This window comes from Limanda limanda, chromosome 12 (genome assembly GCF_963576545.1).
Source record: "Limanda limanda chromosome 12, fLimLim1.1, whole genome shotgun sequence".
Lineage (NCBI taxonomy): Eukaryota > Metazoa > Chordata > Actinopteri > Pleuronectiformes > Pleuronectidae > Limanda > Limanda limanda.
Genome location: NC_083647.1, coordinates 8152346 through 8167645, shown reverse-complemented (window position 1 = coordinate 8167645; position 15300 = coordinate 8152346). Strand labels below are relative to the sequence as shown.

At 42.6% G+C, this 15300-nt stretch overlaps 1 protein-coding gene across 2 annotated transcripts in view; it reads right to left on the bottom strand.

The window, feature by feature from the left end:
- The window catches only part of rab3gap2 (RAB3 GTPase activating protein subunit 2 (non-catalytic)), an 18293-nt gene extending 2993 nt beyond the window's left edge, over positions 1-15300 (bottom strand). The window contains exons 1-31 of one of the 2 annotated variants that reach the window (XM_061082306.1): positions 14918-15300; positions 13786-13874; positions 13422-13539; positions 12731-12812; positions 12371-12418; positions 12175-12250; positions 11982-12083; positions 10195-10294; positions 9659-9757; positions 9121-9269; positions 8947-9026; positions 8096-8194; positions 7838-7977; positions 6964-7159; positions 6681-6824; positions 6471-6553; positions 6315-6379; positions 6125-6215; positions 5798-5922; positions 4861-5071; positions 4584-4681; positions 3972-4080; positions 3684-3844; positions 3376-3550; positions 2807-2986; positions 2498-2604; positions 1994-2060; positions 1740-1810; positions 1606-1641; positions 1384-1467; positions 60-275 (exon numbers count right to left, since the gene is read on the bottom strand). In XM_061082306.1, the coding sequence (XP_060938289.1) occupies positions 60-275; positions 1384-1467; positions 1606-1641; positions 1740-1810; positions 1994-2060; positions 2498-2604; positions 2807-2986; positions 3376-3550; positions 3684-3844; positions 3972-4080; positions 4584-4681; positions 4861-5071; positions 5798-5922; positions 6125-6215; positions 6315-6379; positions 6471-6553; positions 6681-6824; positions 6964-7159; positions 7838-7977; positions 8096-8194; positions 8947-9026; positions 9121-9269; positions 9659-9757; positions 10195-10294; positions 11982-12083; positions 12175-12250; positions 12371-12418; positions 12731-12812; positions 13422-13539; positions 13786-13874; positions 14918-15026 (3510 nt within the window). In that variant the 5' untranslated portion in view covers positions 15027-15300. The remainder of the gene's footprint in view (positions 1-59; positions 276-1383; positions 1468-1605; positions 1642-1739; positions 1811-1993; positions 2061-2497; positions 2605-2806; positions 2987-3375; positions 3551-3683; positions 3845-3971; positions 4081-4583; positions 4682-4860; positions 5072-5797; positions 5923-6124; positions 6216-6314; positions 6380-6470; positions 6554-6680; positions 6825-6963; positions 7160-7837; positions 7978-8095; positions 8195-8946; positions 9027-9120; positions 9270-9658; positions 9758-10194; positions 10295-11981; positions 12084-12174; positions 12251-12370; positions 12419-12730; positions 12813-13421; positions 13540-13785; positions 13875-14917) is intronic. The other variant, XM_061082307.1, reaches the window with a different exon arrangement.

The window sequence follows — 15300 nt, the reverse complement described above, 5'->3', positions numbered from 1 at the left end:
GACTGAGGTCACAGAGACCAGGTCAGTTGTGTGTGACCTTGTAATTTGTGTGACCTCACCTTGCTGTCAAACAGATTGAGTGGTTTGACTTTCAGATTGAAGGTCAGGGCAGCGTGAAGCAGGGAGGCCAACAGGCAGTGGTGTTGAACCAGGGGGTAGTGGACTCCTTTCTGCTCCAGGGCCAGCTCGGCTATGGAGGCGGGGCCCTCGGCTCCGCCCCACGACTCCTCCACCGACAGCTCGGGAACGGACTCCTCCTCCACCGCCGAATCGGCCTGCATGAAAGCAGACAAGGTGAGAAGATAAATAGGTAGACTTGAAAATGACAGGTAGCTGGTTTACGTTAAAATCTTTCTCAGTTCAGATTTTGGTTAAGATGTTTGATAGAGCAGATGCACAAAGTGAAATAATTCTCCTCCGGTCAAAAGTGTTTTTTGCATTTCGCAACTTCAGCTGGATGGTCGTGCAGAGCAGTGAGATAAGTGCAGTTTGACACTATAACGCAGTTTTCATATTCATCTGCTTTCTCTGTGCGCAAAGTAAATCTCAGTTTAACATGCTAACACAAGAGAAGATTTAGAACTAGTGTGTAAGCCAATCAGAGTTCAGTATCCAGAAATGATGAGAAAACCTCCAGGTTGTATTAACCAAGAATGAATGACTGGACTTTCCAGTCAACACTGACACATCTTGTCTATTATCTAGAGATTCTGAGCGAGAAGGAGGTAAAAAAGATGCCTGGAGGGGATCTTTAAGAAAGCTAGCTGCCATAAAATTAAAAACATGCAATGTATAAGAATAGTTTATAAGTGGTAATGATAGTACTAATATCTTAAGTGTTAGCAGTAACAGTGTTGTGTTAATCAGCAGCAGTGTACGTTAGTAGCAACAGTAGCAATGACTGCATTATTTACATTTATCCTACTTCTTTCCTCCATGTGCGGTTCACGGCAAAATAATGACCTTTTACCACAATGTCTACGTCTGTCGAATGTCACAAATACAACACTTCCTGTTTGAACAACAGATGAATGCGAGACGCAGCTGTCACAAGCTGCACACACTGCCAGTGAGGCCCAGGCAATATGTACCATGTGTATGCTTTATATTAAAAACTGATTTATTTAAAATGTATAAATCTTACTTTCTCTCCACACATCAATAAAGCCAACACACTTCATAATGCATTCTCAAAAACGCCTATAATCTTTTTCCACTTCACGTTAAAATAGAAAAAGAAAAGAAGCACAAAAAAGGTTTTGACCACGTTTCACTGACCATGCTTTGAGCGAGGCTCCGCTCATTCTTCATGCTTTTCTCGGATTTCTTTTTACTTACATAGTAATTTATAAAAGACAAAGGGGAGTGATATTTAACCAATACCCCAGTCACCTCCATGAGGATCTGCAGCAGCTGGACACAGCAGCCCAGGAAAGACGTCACGGCTTTGTCTCCCATCCCCACATCCTGCACAGAGACACACGTGTCATTCATGAAATTCTGAAATTACCTCATCAACGAATACGTAAATCTGTCACTTATCAAACTGTCATATATTTTAATCTAGAATCATATTTCAGAAACGGTACTGAACCACAAACTTACCCTTCGACATAAACGATCTTTGGGTGCTTTCCCCACCTGAAAAAGTACAAACATTTTATATTCTATCCACAGACAATATAACATCCTCCCACAGATATACAGGCTCACTGCAGTGCTGAACATGCATGATTTACCTTCTCCATGAGATAGGCCGCTGCCGAGAATCGTTTGACAATGAAAGTACTCCACATCATTGTAGAAATACCTGTGGGGAAGATACAGGTAAGTCTAAAGGCAGCCTATCACTTTAAGAGCATCAGCAAGAATACATGTAATATAGAGCTTATAGAGGCAAACCTGAAGAAAATGTCACCAATTCCTTCACATTGATTAGAACCTTGAATAGAAGCATTGACAAACAGGTAACAAAAGCCACTGAACTGCTAACCTAGTTGGATGTGTGGACTGGAGATCAACTTCAAATGTTCCACAGCCGAGCACAAGCATTGACCCTCCTAGGAAGAGAAGCAGTTGTGAGAGGTTCTTTGTCATCCTTGTTCCTAAAGGCCTTTGCACACTGTGCGACAGACCAAGTACTTGAGCTCATCAAGTTCTTCTCTTTATCAATGCTGGGTATGTGGGTAGGTATTTCTTCTTTTTGCCAAAAGGAGCAGCAGATCATTATCACCTGATGTTGATTCCATATTTCCTTTCCCATTTTTTCTATCCTTATAATTGATTTGCTTAATCATATCACACTTCATGTCAATAGTGAAGTGCATCAAAATTTACCTCTGAATTATTCACTCTATGTGCGACTTACTCACATCACTGTGATTGTGAAAAGATTTTTAGACTCACAAAAACCTGCCTTTGAAAATTACTGACTTATCCATATGTCTAATTATATTCTGTACATTATTTATGTGTTTGTTTGTGTTTGTGTGTGTACCTCTGGGTCTTTGTTCCACTGAACGACATATTCCCAGCAGCAGTGGGCGAAGAGCAGGTCAGGGGAGAGCGAGTGTGGGAACCGCTCCCACACTGCCACCAACAGCTCTGGAAAAAAAAAAAAAGAGTGGACAGTGACTTGGATGTAACTTCAGGATATAAATAAGAAACAGTTTAAGCACAGTTAATGCTGGTCAACATGAGAGCCAATGTGTCATTAATATCTAAATTTCTATATGTCAGGGGGAGACACTTTGACTAGTTATTGTAAAGACTTCATTGCAGCTTCCAGATGTTTCCTGGTCCTGACCTGCTGTCCTGTCTGTGTCCTCTTGGCTCTGCTCCTTCTTCTCGTTTCCTTCTGCTCTTTCCATCTGCTCCAGTTTGTCATCTGCATCTTTGTCTACTTTCTTCTGGAGAATTTCCTTCAGCCGCTGAGGAGCCAAGTTTTGCCTGAACACCCACTTGGAGACACTGTCGGCTATGCCACCTTTTAATTGAAAAAGAAAAAGAGGCAATGTATGAGAATCTCTCTTGCAGCCCCAACTGGAATGAATAGTAAACAGAAAAAAGACAAAGAAGTGAAGGACCAAAAGGGAAATTAAAGAATTTCAACCCGTTCAGAAATAAATAATTGGATAATAAAGAGGGCAGGACATAATAAAAGCCAGCCCCATAGCCAGGAAATAATTGACTTCTGATCTTAAAAAAACATAACAATGAGCAATAATGAAAATATTGATATTTCTATTTCACGAAAAGAATATTGGATTTTTTCCAATTCATTTTTGTGAGAGGTTTCTGCATTTTTTTGGATGGGTCCAAGAAGACGAAAGATGAGAGTACGACACCATGAAATATTCCTTATCTACATCCTACCAGTGCCTCCCTCCAGCAGCGTTTTGATGGAGCACGGTGATGCAGCACCCCCCCCTGCTCCCTGAGGAGGAGGCACCAACAGCAGCGTCTGCAGCACGAGCACGTCCTCCAGCTGGCGGACACACACCACCCACTGCTCCAGCTCCAGGGACACCGCCTCCCACTCTGAATGCATCTGACACACACATACACAATGGTGTTAATGGTTGAAAATGTTTGACTGGTTGTTGTAATGCAGGATAATTTTAAAGGGGGGGGGGTTCCTATTTCTACCAGCAGAGGGAGCTCTGTGTGTGTGTGAGTTATACCTTGGTGTCAGCGTGGTTAGTGATGCTAGCCTTGGTAGCACGGTGAGCAACGAAGGCAGCCAGCAGAGCAGCGGCAGCATTGTGGGACTGGATACACGTGGTGCGGACTTGCTGCCACCAGGGGGAGACGGACTGGGGGTCCCACGACTCCTCAACTGCACCTAAGGAAAAGGAGAACGAGTAGAAAGTCTCTCCTTATCCCTTTTAATTGACCTTCATTGGTTGTAATGGATTGTAACCTAAACCAAGCTGAGACTTGAAGTGTCAGGATAAGAAAACAGTCCCAACCTTTTATGTTGCTGAGGGCGATGAGTAGTGTGTGAAGGTTTGTAACTGTTTCCTCTGTTTTCTGTAGCACCTCCTTCTCCCTCAGCAACCACACACTCAGCAGCAAAGCCTGACAGGAAGAGAAACAGGATAGGTCAAAATGAAATAAAGTAAAAACACATGAAAAATTCCTTAATTTAGAATGATTCATGAAAAATTATAATACATGTTCTGGATTGGAGCTGTTCACATATGGGCTTATTCAGGGTGATACCTTCAACTCTTGACAACGTGCACAACCTGACAAATGCAATGTGTAGATGCAAAATCCAATACAAATTGAAGAAACTATAATATCACCAGTGTATATTTCCATTTTAAACCTTTTTATTAATGTTATTATTATCACATTGTGTATAATAACATTTGATTGATGAGGGAGATGAGCCTGATGAACTGAATCTACAGATTATCACTATAAATCACCAACATCTTTTCTTATGGCAGTGGCAGATTGGAATTGGATATCTCAGAAGAACTTCAAACGTATATTCACCATCTTCCAATATTCTAAAATTATTTCATTCACTTATAAAACATTTTTCTATCAGTCAGTCTTTTCCTCCATCTTACCAGTAGCTGCTGTGGACTGATGCCAGCCTGCTGCAGTGTGTCACAGACTTTCTGTATCGGACTTTTTCCAGACAGACAACCCCAGAACAGAAAGTTTCCTGCAAAGACAAACAAGAGCAAAGCCCTCAGTTTGAATTTATGTGGTTTCCTCACTCCTTCCCTACCTAAGGTCACACATTTTTCTGAATATTAAATATTATTAGATCAGTTTCTCTTCTCCTCCAGGAGAACTGGGTAAGAGTCAAGGCGTAGAATGTGGATACTTATGCGTTCATACCTAACTGATTCCATTCAGCTTCAGCCCCGCGGTTCACCTTCAACTGCCCATCGTCACTGCACTCCATCTGGGAGAGAAAGGCTTGGGCAGTGAGGGGTGAGTCAGGTGAGTCCTGGGCAAAACTCACACTGGGCCTACAGGTGAACTGGGCGTAGCGTTTCAGAGTGGGACCCACACGGGACAGTTCATCCTTCAAGCCTTCTAGGGAATCCTGCGGGGCGGGGAGAAAATATAAATTGGAGCAAAAATATATGTGATTATAAAAGAATTGGGAGGAAATAGAATGAGGTAACCACCAATAACAATATTGGAATAATTTGCATTGTATGAGTTGTATATCTATCATTTAGAGTATATTACATTGTGGCTAAAGAAAAAAAGCCCAGCTACCCCAAGTAGTGGCTTTATATTCTGAAGAAAAAGTATGAAATGCAAATATTAGTCGCAAATTCATCAGAAATAAACATGAATATATTTTGGAGATTCTAAAGTTATAAATCCACAAGAACAAAATTAAGAAATTATGTAAGATTTAGGTCACAAATTTATAAGGAACTAGAATGCAATGTTGGTATGGGACGATATTTAATTTTTAATTGTGTGCCACTGCATGAGATAAAGTCTTGAGATCCAAGGATAACACTGGTTACATCTGCAGTAATTTGTGGCTCAACAGGACACAGTCCGACAGATCAAAATGTATTACCTCAAAAATTAATACGCCTTATTTACAGCAATTTCTCTTCAAAGTTTGGCTGCTTGTGATACTATGGCTATCCTCATGTTGTGGGCGTTAAACCTCTTCATCACTCCTGGCTGCCAGTCTGTCAACAAACTTGTCACTCATCAACCCTAAACAATTTGTGTGAATACCATTGACCAAGTGTGTCTGTGTGTTTGTGTGTTTGTGTGTGTTTGTGTGTGTGTTTGTGCTCACGTTGTCAGAGCAGGGTTCTTCTATGTCTGCAGAATAGTGCAGCTGCTGGATGTCAGTGTAAAGCTGCAGCAGTTTCAACTGTGAAGAGCAGAGCTGGAGTAACAGTGCATCCACGTCCTCAGTGTCTGTGATACAGAAATAAATCACCAGAAATAAAGAGAGTTTGTAATGACATAATAACTTTATCCATTACCAGAGAAAATTTTTAATTCAACTAACATTTCCAATCATTTACAACCAGTTTATGGCAGTTATAGATCTATACATTAAATCTCTATATATCTATAAATCTTAGAAAAATCTCAAACATAACGAAATGACTCTTACCTTGTTTCTTCAGAGTGTCGTATAAGGTGCTTATGATATTTGTGAGACAGGAGACAGGAGCATTCTTATTTGACAGCAGAGACTCTAGAGCCTGAAAGGAAACACAAAGGATGGAGTTCAAATTTCACTTGCCGAACACTAAGCACATTCATTAGTGTGTGAATGCGTATGTACTGATTTTTAGTCGTACCTGCTTTTTAATCGCAGGATGTTTAATATCCAGCAGCACACTTTTGCCTTCGATCTCCAAAACATCTATAAAGAAAAGGTGAGTAAACCCACAGACAATATTAATTTAGTTGCGGTGTCTTTATCCCCATTCAGCTCTCATTCTCATATCTCTTACCAGGGTCCACATCTCTGCTCTTTAGTAAAGCCGTCAGTCTCTTCAGCAGGTGCATATCTTTGGCTCGCTCACTCTTCTTGTCACTGATATGGACACAGAAAGATGGGGTCTAAGTGGATTGTTGGAACTATTCCTTTAAAAAACAGTTGCTCTACAACATCTGTAATATTAAAGTATAGTATGTGTTTGTTTGTCAGTCTGTGTACAAACCTGAGTGCCAGGTGAAAGGGGATGTTCACAGTCCTCAGAGCTCCTGTGACGGGATCCAGCAGACACACCTGCTGTGTGTGGAGCTGCCAGCCCTGACTGGTCACACTATTGACACCCATCAGACGGTAGCCAGCATACAGCAGCCTGGAGGTACACGCACACAGACACACACACACACACAATGTATTCTACATTATATTATATGTGTGTGATGCCTCTGACTCTAAGAGATGGATGTAGGAAAAAGTTAACAGCTCTGTTCGGGAACGTGCATTGTTCATACCTGCAGTGTTTGCCCACAGTGAAAGCTCCAACCCGAGGCCCCTGCTGCATCCCCCACACTTCCAGGATTCCCCTGCGGGGGGCGTAGATCACGAGGAACATGGCATGCCGTCTGGGACGGGAGGTGGGGGGGGAGAACTCCCGATCACTGCGCTCCTCTGGAACCTGCAGCCATCCCAGCTGGGCGTCTCGATAACCTGCAGTTAAGTTGAATTAATGAATTGTTAGCTTTGCATGAAAGGGACACGTTGATTCAGATAAATGCATGGGATTGGAATATTTTAAAGAAGGAACAGATGCTATGAATGTGTGATAGAAAGCATTCAAGGCTAATGATATTGTTTATGGGCAGAAATATGTTTCACTAGAAAAGCTCAAACTTCTTGGCACATCAATTCTTAACAAAGATGCTTTTTCAAAACCTCAATATTATCAATTAGGGCCCGAGCACTGACAGACACTGACAGACGTGAGGCCCTATTGAAATTGTAGGGATTATTATTAAGGCAAATTAATTGGCTTTTTGAGGGCTTTAACATGCTAAAATTCTTACCAAAATTTGCAGAAAATTAGAAAGTGGTGAAAATTTACGTATTCTGGAGAAATTTTTAATGGTCGTGGCAAAATGGGTCAACGGTGCCCCCCGAGACCCCCGGAACATGTTCACATTGTCCGATCTTCACAAAAATTGATACACATGTGTATCATGACCAGACAAACAAAAAGGTCTAAGGTGCAATTGGAAAAACGCAACAGGAAGCCTGGTAATTTGCATTTAGTGGCCATTTTGGCAATATTCCACCTTTTTAGTCTGAGGTACTTGTACCAGGGCTTTCATTAATATTACATCTTAGTCTTTGTTTGTTTCCCATCACCTTTCCACATGCGGATGGCGATGCCCCTGCCCAGGTCCAGCAGTGAGACTCGACCGAAGTCGTCTGTCACTCCAGCCAGCGTGTTGCATGGGGACAGACAGATAGACTCTCCGTGGCGACGAGAGTCTGGGAGACCAAATCTGGAAGAGAGAGAGGTCAGGTCAAGGGAATTAAATCAGCAAGCTTTGTATTACCAGAATCAATAGGACACTACAGATGATCGCTGCATCTGTGTTATTCAGGTAACATGATTGGTACCTGATTGTTAAAGGAGTTGCTGGCTCCACCTTGGGCTTCGGTTTCTGAGCAGCATCGTCTTCATTCTTGTTCTTGTTCTTGTTCCAGCCCAGCCACCCACTGAGAGGATTGACAGGGAGGACGATAGAGAGAGGAAGAGGAGACAGGTGGGATGATGAAAAAAAAAAACTAAGGAGATTAGAGTATGGTAGACGTAGTAAATGTGAGAGGTGGGAGAGGGAAAAGATATATTGGAAAGCAGGTGAAGGGAGATTTAAGGGAGGATGAAATCAAACATCCTACTTTTATGGGTTATACTGACACTGAGGAGAATAGGTTTTGATTAAGATTATCTATTGGACTTCTTTTTGCTGTGAGAGCCATTGAAAATTCCACATTCAAGGAATCAAGGTCACACAGGAGACAAAGGTTGACAAATTGTTGTCTCGCTCCACTGGCATCATTAGTCACTCACTTAGACTTGTTTGAAGTTTTTTCGGACGGCCTGTTTGCCAACCCAAATTAAGTCAGTTGCTCTGAAATGTACGGGAACTCCAATAAAAGCCTCATAATAAAATGTCCATCAATGTCAGAGCAAGGCCATTTGAGAAAAGAGCATTATTAAAAAATCACAAAACACATAGAAGAGGTTGACAATAATCAACATCTAAAGACAATGAGGTTAGAGTGATAAGGGCAGATGCCTTTGCTCTGCATGTATGAAAGGCAAACTGTGGAAAATGTGAAGACCCAATTTCCTGGACATTTGGAGTACATGTCTGAAAATGGCTTTATTATTTTATATGTCTAAATAACTTGAGAACGATGAGGAAAAGTGTTAGGGTGCTTATGAAAGGCAGACATGGACGCACCTGGCAGCACTGAAAAGGGCTGAGGTGAGTTTACTGGCCACAGCCATGGCCACATGAGAGAGAAGAGGCTGGGAGCTTCCCTGTGAAAAACAGATACAAACAAATGCCAAATTTATTAAAAGTAAGGGTGTTTGTATGTAATGTTATTACAGCGCGAGTGTTGCACATACACACCTCGACAGAATAATAAAAGCCAGTGTATGGTCCTCCTCCGACAGTGACATACTGGCTCATGGCAGGTGGGTTGCCCTTGACTGAAGCAGTAAATCCCCCCAGGATAGATGCATTCTTCATCTGGTCAAACACACACAGCGGCATGATGCCTAAGAGAAGGAAGAAGAGACAGACAGAGACAGGTTGAAAAGAGCAGCGGGAAAATGGAACAATACAAACAAAAAAATACACTTTGATTATTTCAAGTATCAGAATCTTCCTTGCATATGACAACTATACAGGGAATTTTTACTATTTACTTCATAATAGTGCTTATACAATGAAAAACCTTTGTTTGCTTCTTCTCCAGCAAGATTTCATTGTGAAAATACTGTGAAAAGTTAATATCAACAGTGAAAAGGCTGCAATACCAACTCAGAATCACCTCACATCACTGAAACTCTGTGAGGGATTAAGCCATGACCACCAGTCTTTCTCTCATACGGCAATCAACCAATATTTTGAACAAAAATCAGTTAGCATTTCAGATATCTCTTACCCACACTAATGTGGTCCACAATAGTGTCCATGTCCTTCAGACCCCACTTCTTGTAGGCCAGGGGAGGGGGCTGGATCACGTCACTACCTGCTGCAGCAGCTGGAGGAAAAAGGAGCAGGTGATGACACACAAAGCAACAACTTCAAAATAAAAGAGGATTGACACGTTTTTTTCTGTATTCATGACCGACTACTTTCTTGAAGCTAGCAGGCATGAGTTGCATTTGGCCCGATATAAAACTGCAGCACTAGTGTCATTAAATTGTAACACAGCTTGGATAAAAAGCCTCTAGGAGCTGACTAAAGGTTTACACGTGTGTGTGATGGTGTTAGAAGGGCAGTGCAAGTAATTGCACCCCCACTTTAGTACCTAAATGACTTGTGGCAAACACTATCCACCCGACAGCAAGTGAGAACGCATGCAATGTTATCACAATACAACAATATCTTAACATTTGAAAGTTGATAACTGTAACTCTGATCCCATAGTGGACACATAAAAACCCAGTTGCATGAACCCACACACACACACATTACCTCTCGCCACCTGGTTCCTGCAGGCACGCAGAGACTGAAAGAGGCTGAAGCCATCGATGGTGACCAGAGCGGCAGGGTAGAGGATGCTCAACTCCTCATGCTGTGGTGGGAGAAAAATCAATCAACACAAAATAAGAAATGAAAATGTAGAATTGTTTATCACACATAATTGAAGAAGGAAACTTTATGGAATTTTATGCTTATTTGCTGTTGTGTTCACGTCACTTTCCCTTCCGTCTAACAACCACAAAAAGCAAATAGGCATCTGTCTGTCTGTTTGTCTGCGTGACATACACACAACACACAAATACTGCGGCCGTGGCAACTTCAACAGTTCAAGAGGTGTGGTAACTTTAAAACATGTGAATTAAGGGCAGTGCCACAGCAGTAATAGATAAAGCCAAGTGTTAATTGGTTAAGTCACATTGGTATTTTAATGACTGAAAAACTCACTTTGACATATTTGTTTACGATTATTCTTTATTTCAGGAATCTCCTTGTGCAGAAAATACCAGTCTGTGGCTAAAGGCCAATTTATGCTTGTACGTCTTTTCTAAAACGGACAGATAAGACCGCCCTATCCGTCGTGGAACGCCCTCTCCGAGCGCCTCGGACAGCTTTTCGTACACCTCTGATTTTTCTAACTGTCCGTCTTCATGTCGGAGAGCCCACGGACAGCTCTTGGCTGTGATTGGTCCGCGAACGACATCATTTCCCTACGACGTAATTTCCCTACGACGTCATTTCCGGACCTCAAACTTCCTGTTTCCTTCCCTGTGTCACATCAAACCCAAACACAACTACGATTCTACGATTAATGTGACGTGTGTGTTAAGCCAGCAGAGTTGTCCGGCTGACGGTGGCTCGTTAGAGCACTGAGGGCATGTGTGCACGGTCACAGACGGTTATAACGAGCTTTCAAAAAGGCGCTAGCAGGCTAGGCTAGCGGGCTAGGCTAGCCACCATGCTAACTGCGCTGGTAACAGTGCAAGAACCCGCCGTCACGACTTTAATTCCACTTCTATCATGACACTGTTTCTATAATACCGTCAGGTTAGAAGCAAACACTGGATAGTAGTTAGTGTCGGGAGTCCCTGCTGACTGTGTGTGGAAGCTGGGGGGGAGCTAGCTGGGAGGGGAGCTAGCTAGCTGAAGCTACACGGAGCTTCAAGCTGTGGAATTAGCAACACAGTTCGGAAACAAGACCGGGGAACCGCTGCGCTAAGAAACGATAACATCAGCATTTTGACCTGCTGGGTGTCACTTTATTTAGTTCTGTTAGTTGCCATGGTTCAGTGTGTGGGAGGCAGGCCGACTAAGATAAACAGACACACGTGGACTTCTTCTTCCCAAAATTGGGGTAGGCTTCTCTGAGCTCGTCTTCCGTTGCGCCACCTATGGGTTTGGCGGTGAATTTTTTCGACGTACAGTGGTCGGAAAAGTAAAAATCAAAAAGACTCTTCGCCCACCGTGGAGCCCTCTCCGAGAAACGGATACGTAGAAGCATACTGGAGCCTTTAGTAGTCAATGTTTCAGAGCTCCCCCTGAATATTCCCAAGTAGTCTTTCAGTCTTCATGTCCTTTTCTCTCATTAATTGAACCATGGATAAAAAAAAAGGTCCAGAAGTGTCGCAACAACACAATCTACAGGCCACACTATCTAAGCTAAGCTAACCGGCAGATGGCAGTAACTTTGCTGTGCAATCATAAATAAAATGAATAATAATTTAAATTTGAACATGTTTTTTTTTACACAGCTTTAAAATCAGTGCCAGTGTGTACATTACCTGCTCAGTAACTCCAGGATGACGAGGGATCTCGTATGTGCGACACTTGAGTCTCAGGACCGGGTCCTCGTGCAGGAGCTGGGCCAGGAGCAGGACCCCGTTCTGATGAGACACAATCAGATTTACTGCACTGAACCGTTCCGTGAGACACTTATTACACTGGCTGAGAATGTACTGTTGATTGCTGAGGTACCTCTGTGTAGAAGCGGACATGGCCAGAGGTGAAACCCACCACAACACATGTCCAGTCCGGCCGCCCTGTGGAGCTCCTTAGAAATGCATGAACAAACATTCAGTGTTAAAATGAATTGCAATCAGAAGTATATGTGAAATCAAACATTTGCACTTCCACATACATCTTCTCTATCACTAACATAATGATGTTTTACCTCTTCTGACTTGCCAGGGGGACACAGATGCAGCTGCTCACACACTCTCTGGAGAAAGAGGACACACAAAGTAAAGTGTTATATCGGCAGGAATGAGCTCCCATTTCTCTATCTCTTGAAAGATGGGGCACACATTCTCATGTATCATTTTTTTCCACATGGCCATAACACTTATCTAATGCAATTCCATCTGTCCTTTTCCTCATGTCCTCCTATACTTAATTTTCATTCCTCGCTGTGAAGATTATGTCTATTTAGTTTTCTCTTCCCATGTAGAGCCATCTACCTATTTAACTCGTCCTTAGATATGCTCTTTTCAGCACTCTTATCCCATCTCATATTATCAGAGTTTAGTCTCACCCATCTTCAGCACTGAGGGTCCCAGTCCAGGAAACACCCAGAGTCATCTCCTCTCTGCCACTGTCATCTGTGCGCCACTTTGCTGCAAGAAACAAAAAAGCCCGAACAGCAACGTATAAATCCACATTGCACTTGCACCTCTTTTACACCAAAAATAGCAGTATATATATATATATAAGCAGGTTTTTTAAATGTGGGTAAACCCGTTGAAAACTTTGACTACTATCCCATTGCCAATAGAGCAGTTTTCCTTCCTGCTTTTCCCCCCCTGGTCAGTCAAGTTTGACTTCATGAATGAGCCGAAAACTGAGTAGTCTTTGCACGTTGTTCTCAAGATGTAAAAAGCAGGAAGTACACAAACATTCATGGCATTTTACAGGCTGACATCCAGAGGTTCAATGCACAACATCCTCCCTGAAAAGCTGCAGTGTCTAGACTACCAAAATAGAGAAGACACAGAAATTAGTAGGTTCACCCAGGTGTCATGTTTCCATCATTGCCGATCGGAACTGGAGCTTATAAAACCATGTGTCTACTGTGGAGTCATTTGACCCGAGTGTGAATGCTGACTGTATCCATTCCCATTGCAGACTAAAGCCATATGTTAGTGTGTGTTAGTGGGTATTTTTACAAATGGAAAAGGGGTTTTAGATATAAAAGGTGTGTGTTTGTGTGTATTAGAATATCTGACCTGAGAGGAAGACTGCCTTGTGTTCACGGGCGACCACCAGCAGATCAGAGCAGGGCGACAGGGCGACTACACAGTCCTGCAGCCAGGGTCCAGTCTGCCCCTTGGTCTCCTCCTCCACCTGCGGAGCAAAGAAGTCAGTGGAAAGTGTTATTTCCTTAAACTCTGCAAACAATGTTAACAGCAACCCCCCACGGAACAGTATTAATTCATTGGGTGTACTGGTTCTAACTAATTAAGTTAATCAGAAAATGTGCTTATAAAATACACAGTATGTATGTGACAATTACAACTCTTACAAAACCGAATCTAAATTTTCTTTAGAGGTGAAATAAGATTTTTAAATGAAATACAGCGATAGACAGACCTTAGTGGTGGAGGTGGTTTCCTCCTCTTGGTTGTCACCATTGTCCCATGACGACTCCCAGTCAGATGTGTCCCAAGTCATCTGGTTATCTGTTGAGGAAAAAGAGAACAAAAAGGAAAATCCAATTAAAAACTTGTTTAGTTTGTGAGGTCATGCTGCTGGAGCTTTTGCTGTGGTTTTGAAGTGATCTCTCTTAAACCAATACTTGAAAACCAGGGGATGAGTTCAGGTGTCTTTGTGAGCTTGTCTGTTCTGCGGTGCTTTGTTCCATGTTTTGTGTGATTAAAAAAGAAAATGAATTTGTACTGTTTGTATTTGTGAGGTACTCTATAACTTTGTTTCAAGACGTGCTATACATTACATTTCGCTGACGCTTTTACCTAAAGTGGCTTACAATGAGTGCATTCAACCATGAGGGTACAAACCCAGAACAACAAGAATCAAGAAAGTACAATTTTCTTCAAGAAAGCCAAATAACAAAGTGCTATAAGTAATTGCCGTACAAGTGCTACTAAATTGTTAGTTTAAACTTTTATTCAAGGTATAGTCGGAAGATGTCTAAACTTTCTGCTGTCTTGATGTCATTGGGGAGCTCATTCCACCATTTAGGAGCCAGGACAGGAAGCAGTTGTTGTGCAGCATTAATCTACAGGAACGTGTTGTTACAGTAATGTTGACAGAGAGGGAGAGTAAGCTGTCGAGTGTCACACCCAGGTTCTTAGCAGTCTGAGTGTGGGCTAACACAGAGTTACATAAAGACAGTATGGTTATTATTGTTAACATGAATATAATGATTATTAAAGGCAGAATCCCCCCTCTGCTCTTTCCCACCTTGCAGAATCTTACTATTGAATATTTTTATGTTAAACGGTCAGGTCACCACAAGCCACTAATATCACACTGTACAGTATCTTGTATATTATGACATCACATAAGATGCAGTTGAAGTACATGTCAGACACGCAAGACTTGAAGACTATTTACAGAAGCTGCAATGAAATAAGAGGAAGGTTCCGCAGTCTGTTTACATTGGTTCTGTGGTGAAGTAGTTCCAGAGGGAGCTAGCTGTGCTGCAGTGACTTCACATGAACACTAACAGAGAGATAAAATATGATATTTGAAGCCCTGGTACCTGCTTCATTTTTCTCCTCCACCGGCTCGTCCCTCTGGCTGTTGAACAAATAGTCTCGGACCGTTCTGAGCTCCTGGAGCCGACAGAACTCCAACAAGCTGCAGGACATGTCTGCCTGCTCGTCCCGTCCGGACCGTCCGCTCACTGGGAGGCAGCCAGTTAGCACGGCGGGCTAACAGTGCAGTGGGGGGGGGCGACCGACGCAGCCCGGAGTCCGCTAGCACGGGTCCACTCGGTGACAGCTGGTCCTCAGAGACAGTCCCACCCAGGTGTCTCTGTCTGTCTCCCGCAGGAGCAACAGCAGGAGTCTGGTGCTCTTCTTTCTCCTGTTATCCGCAGTCTCCACCCGAGCTCCGATGACACATCGTTAGCATCACAACAGT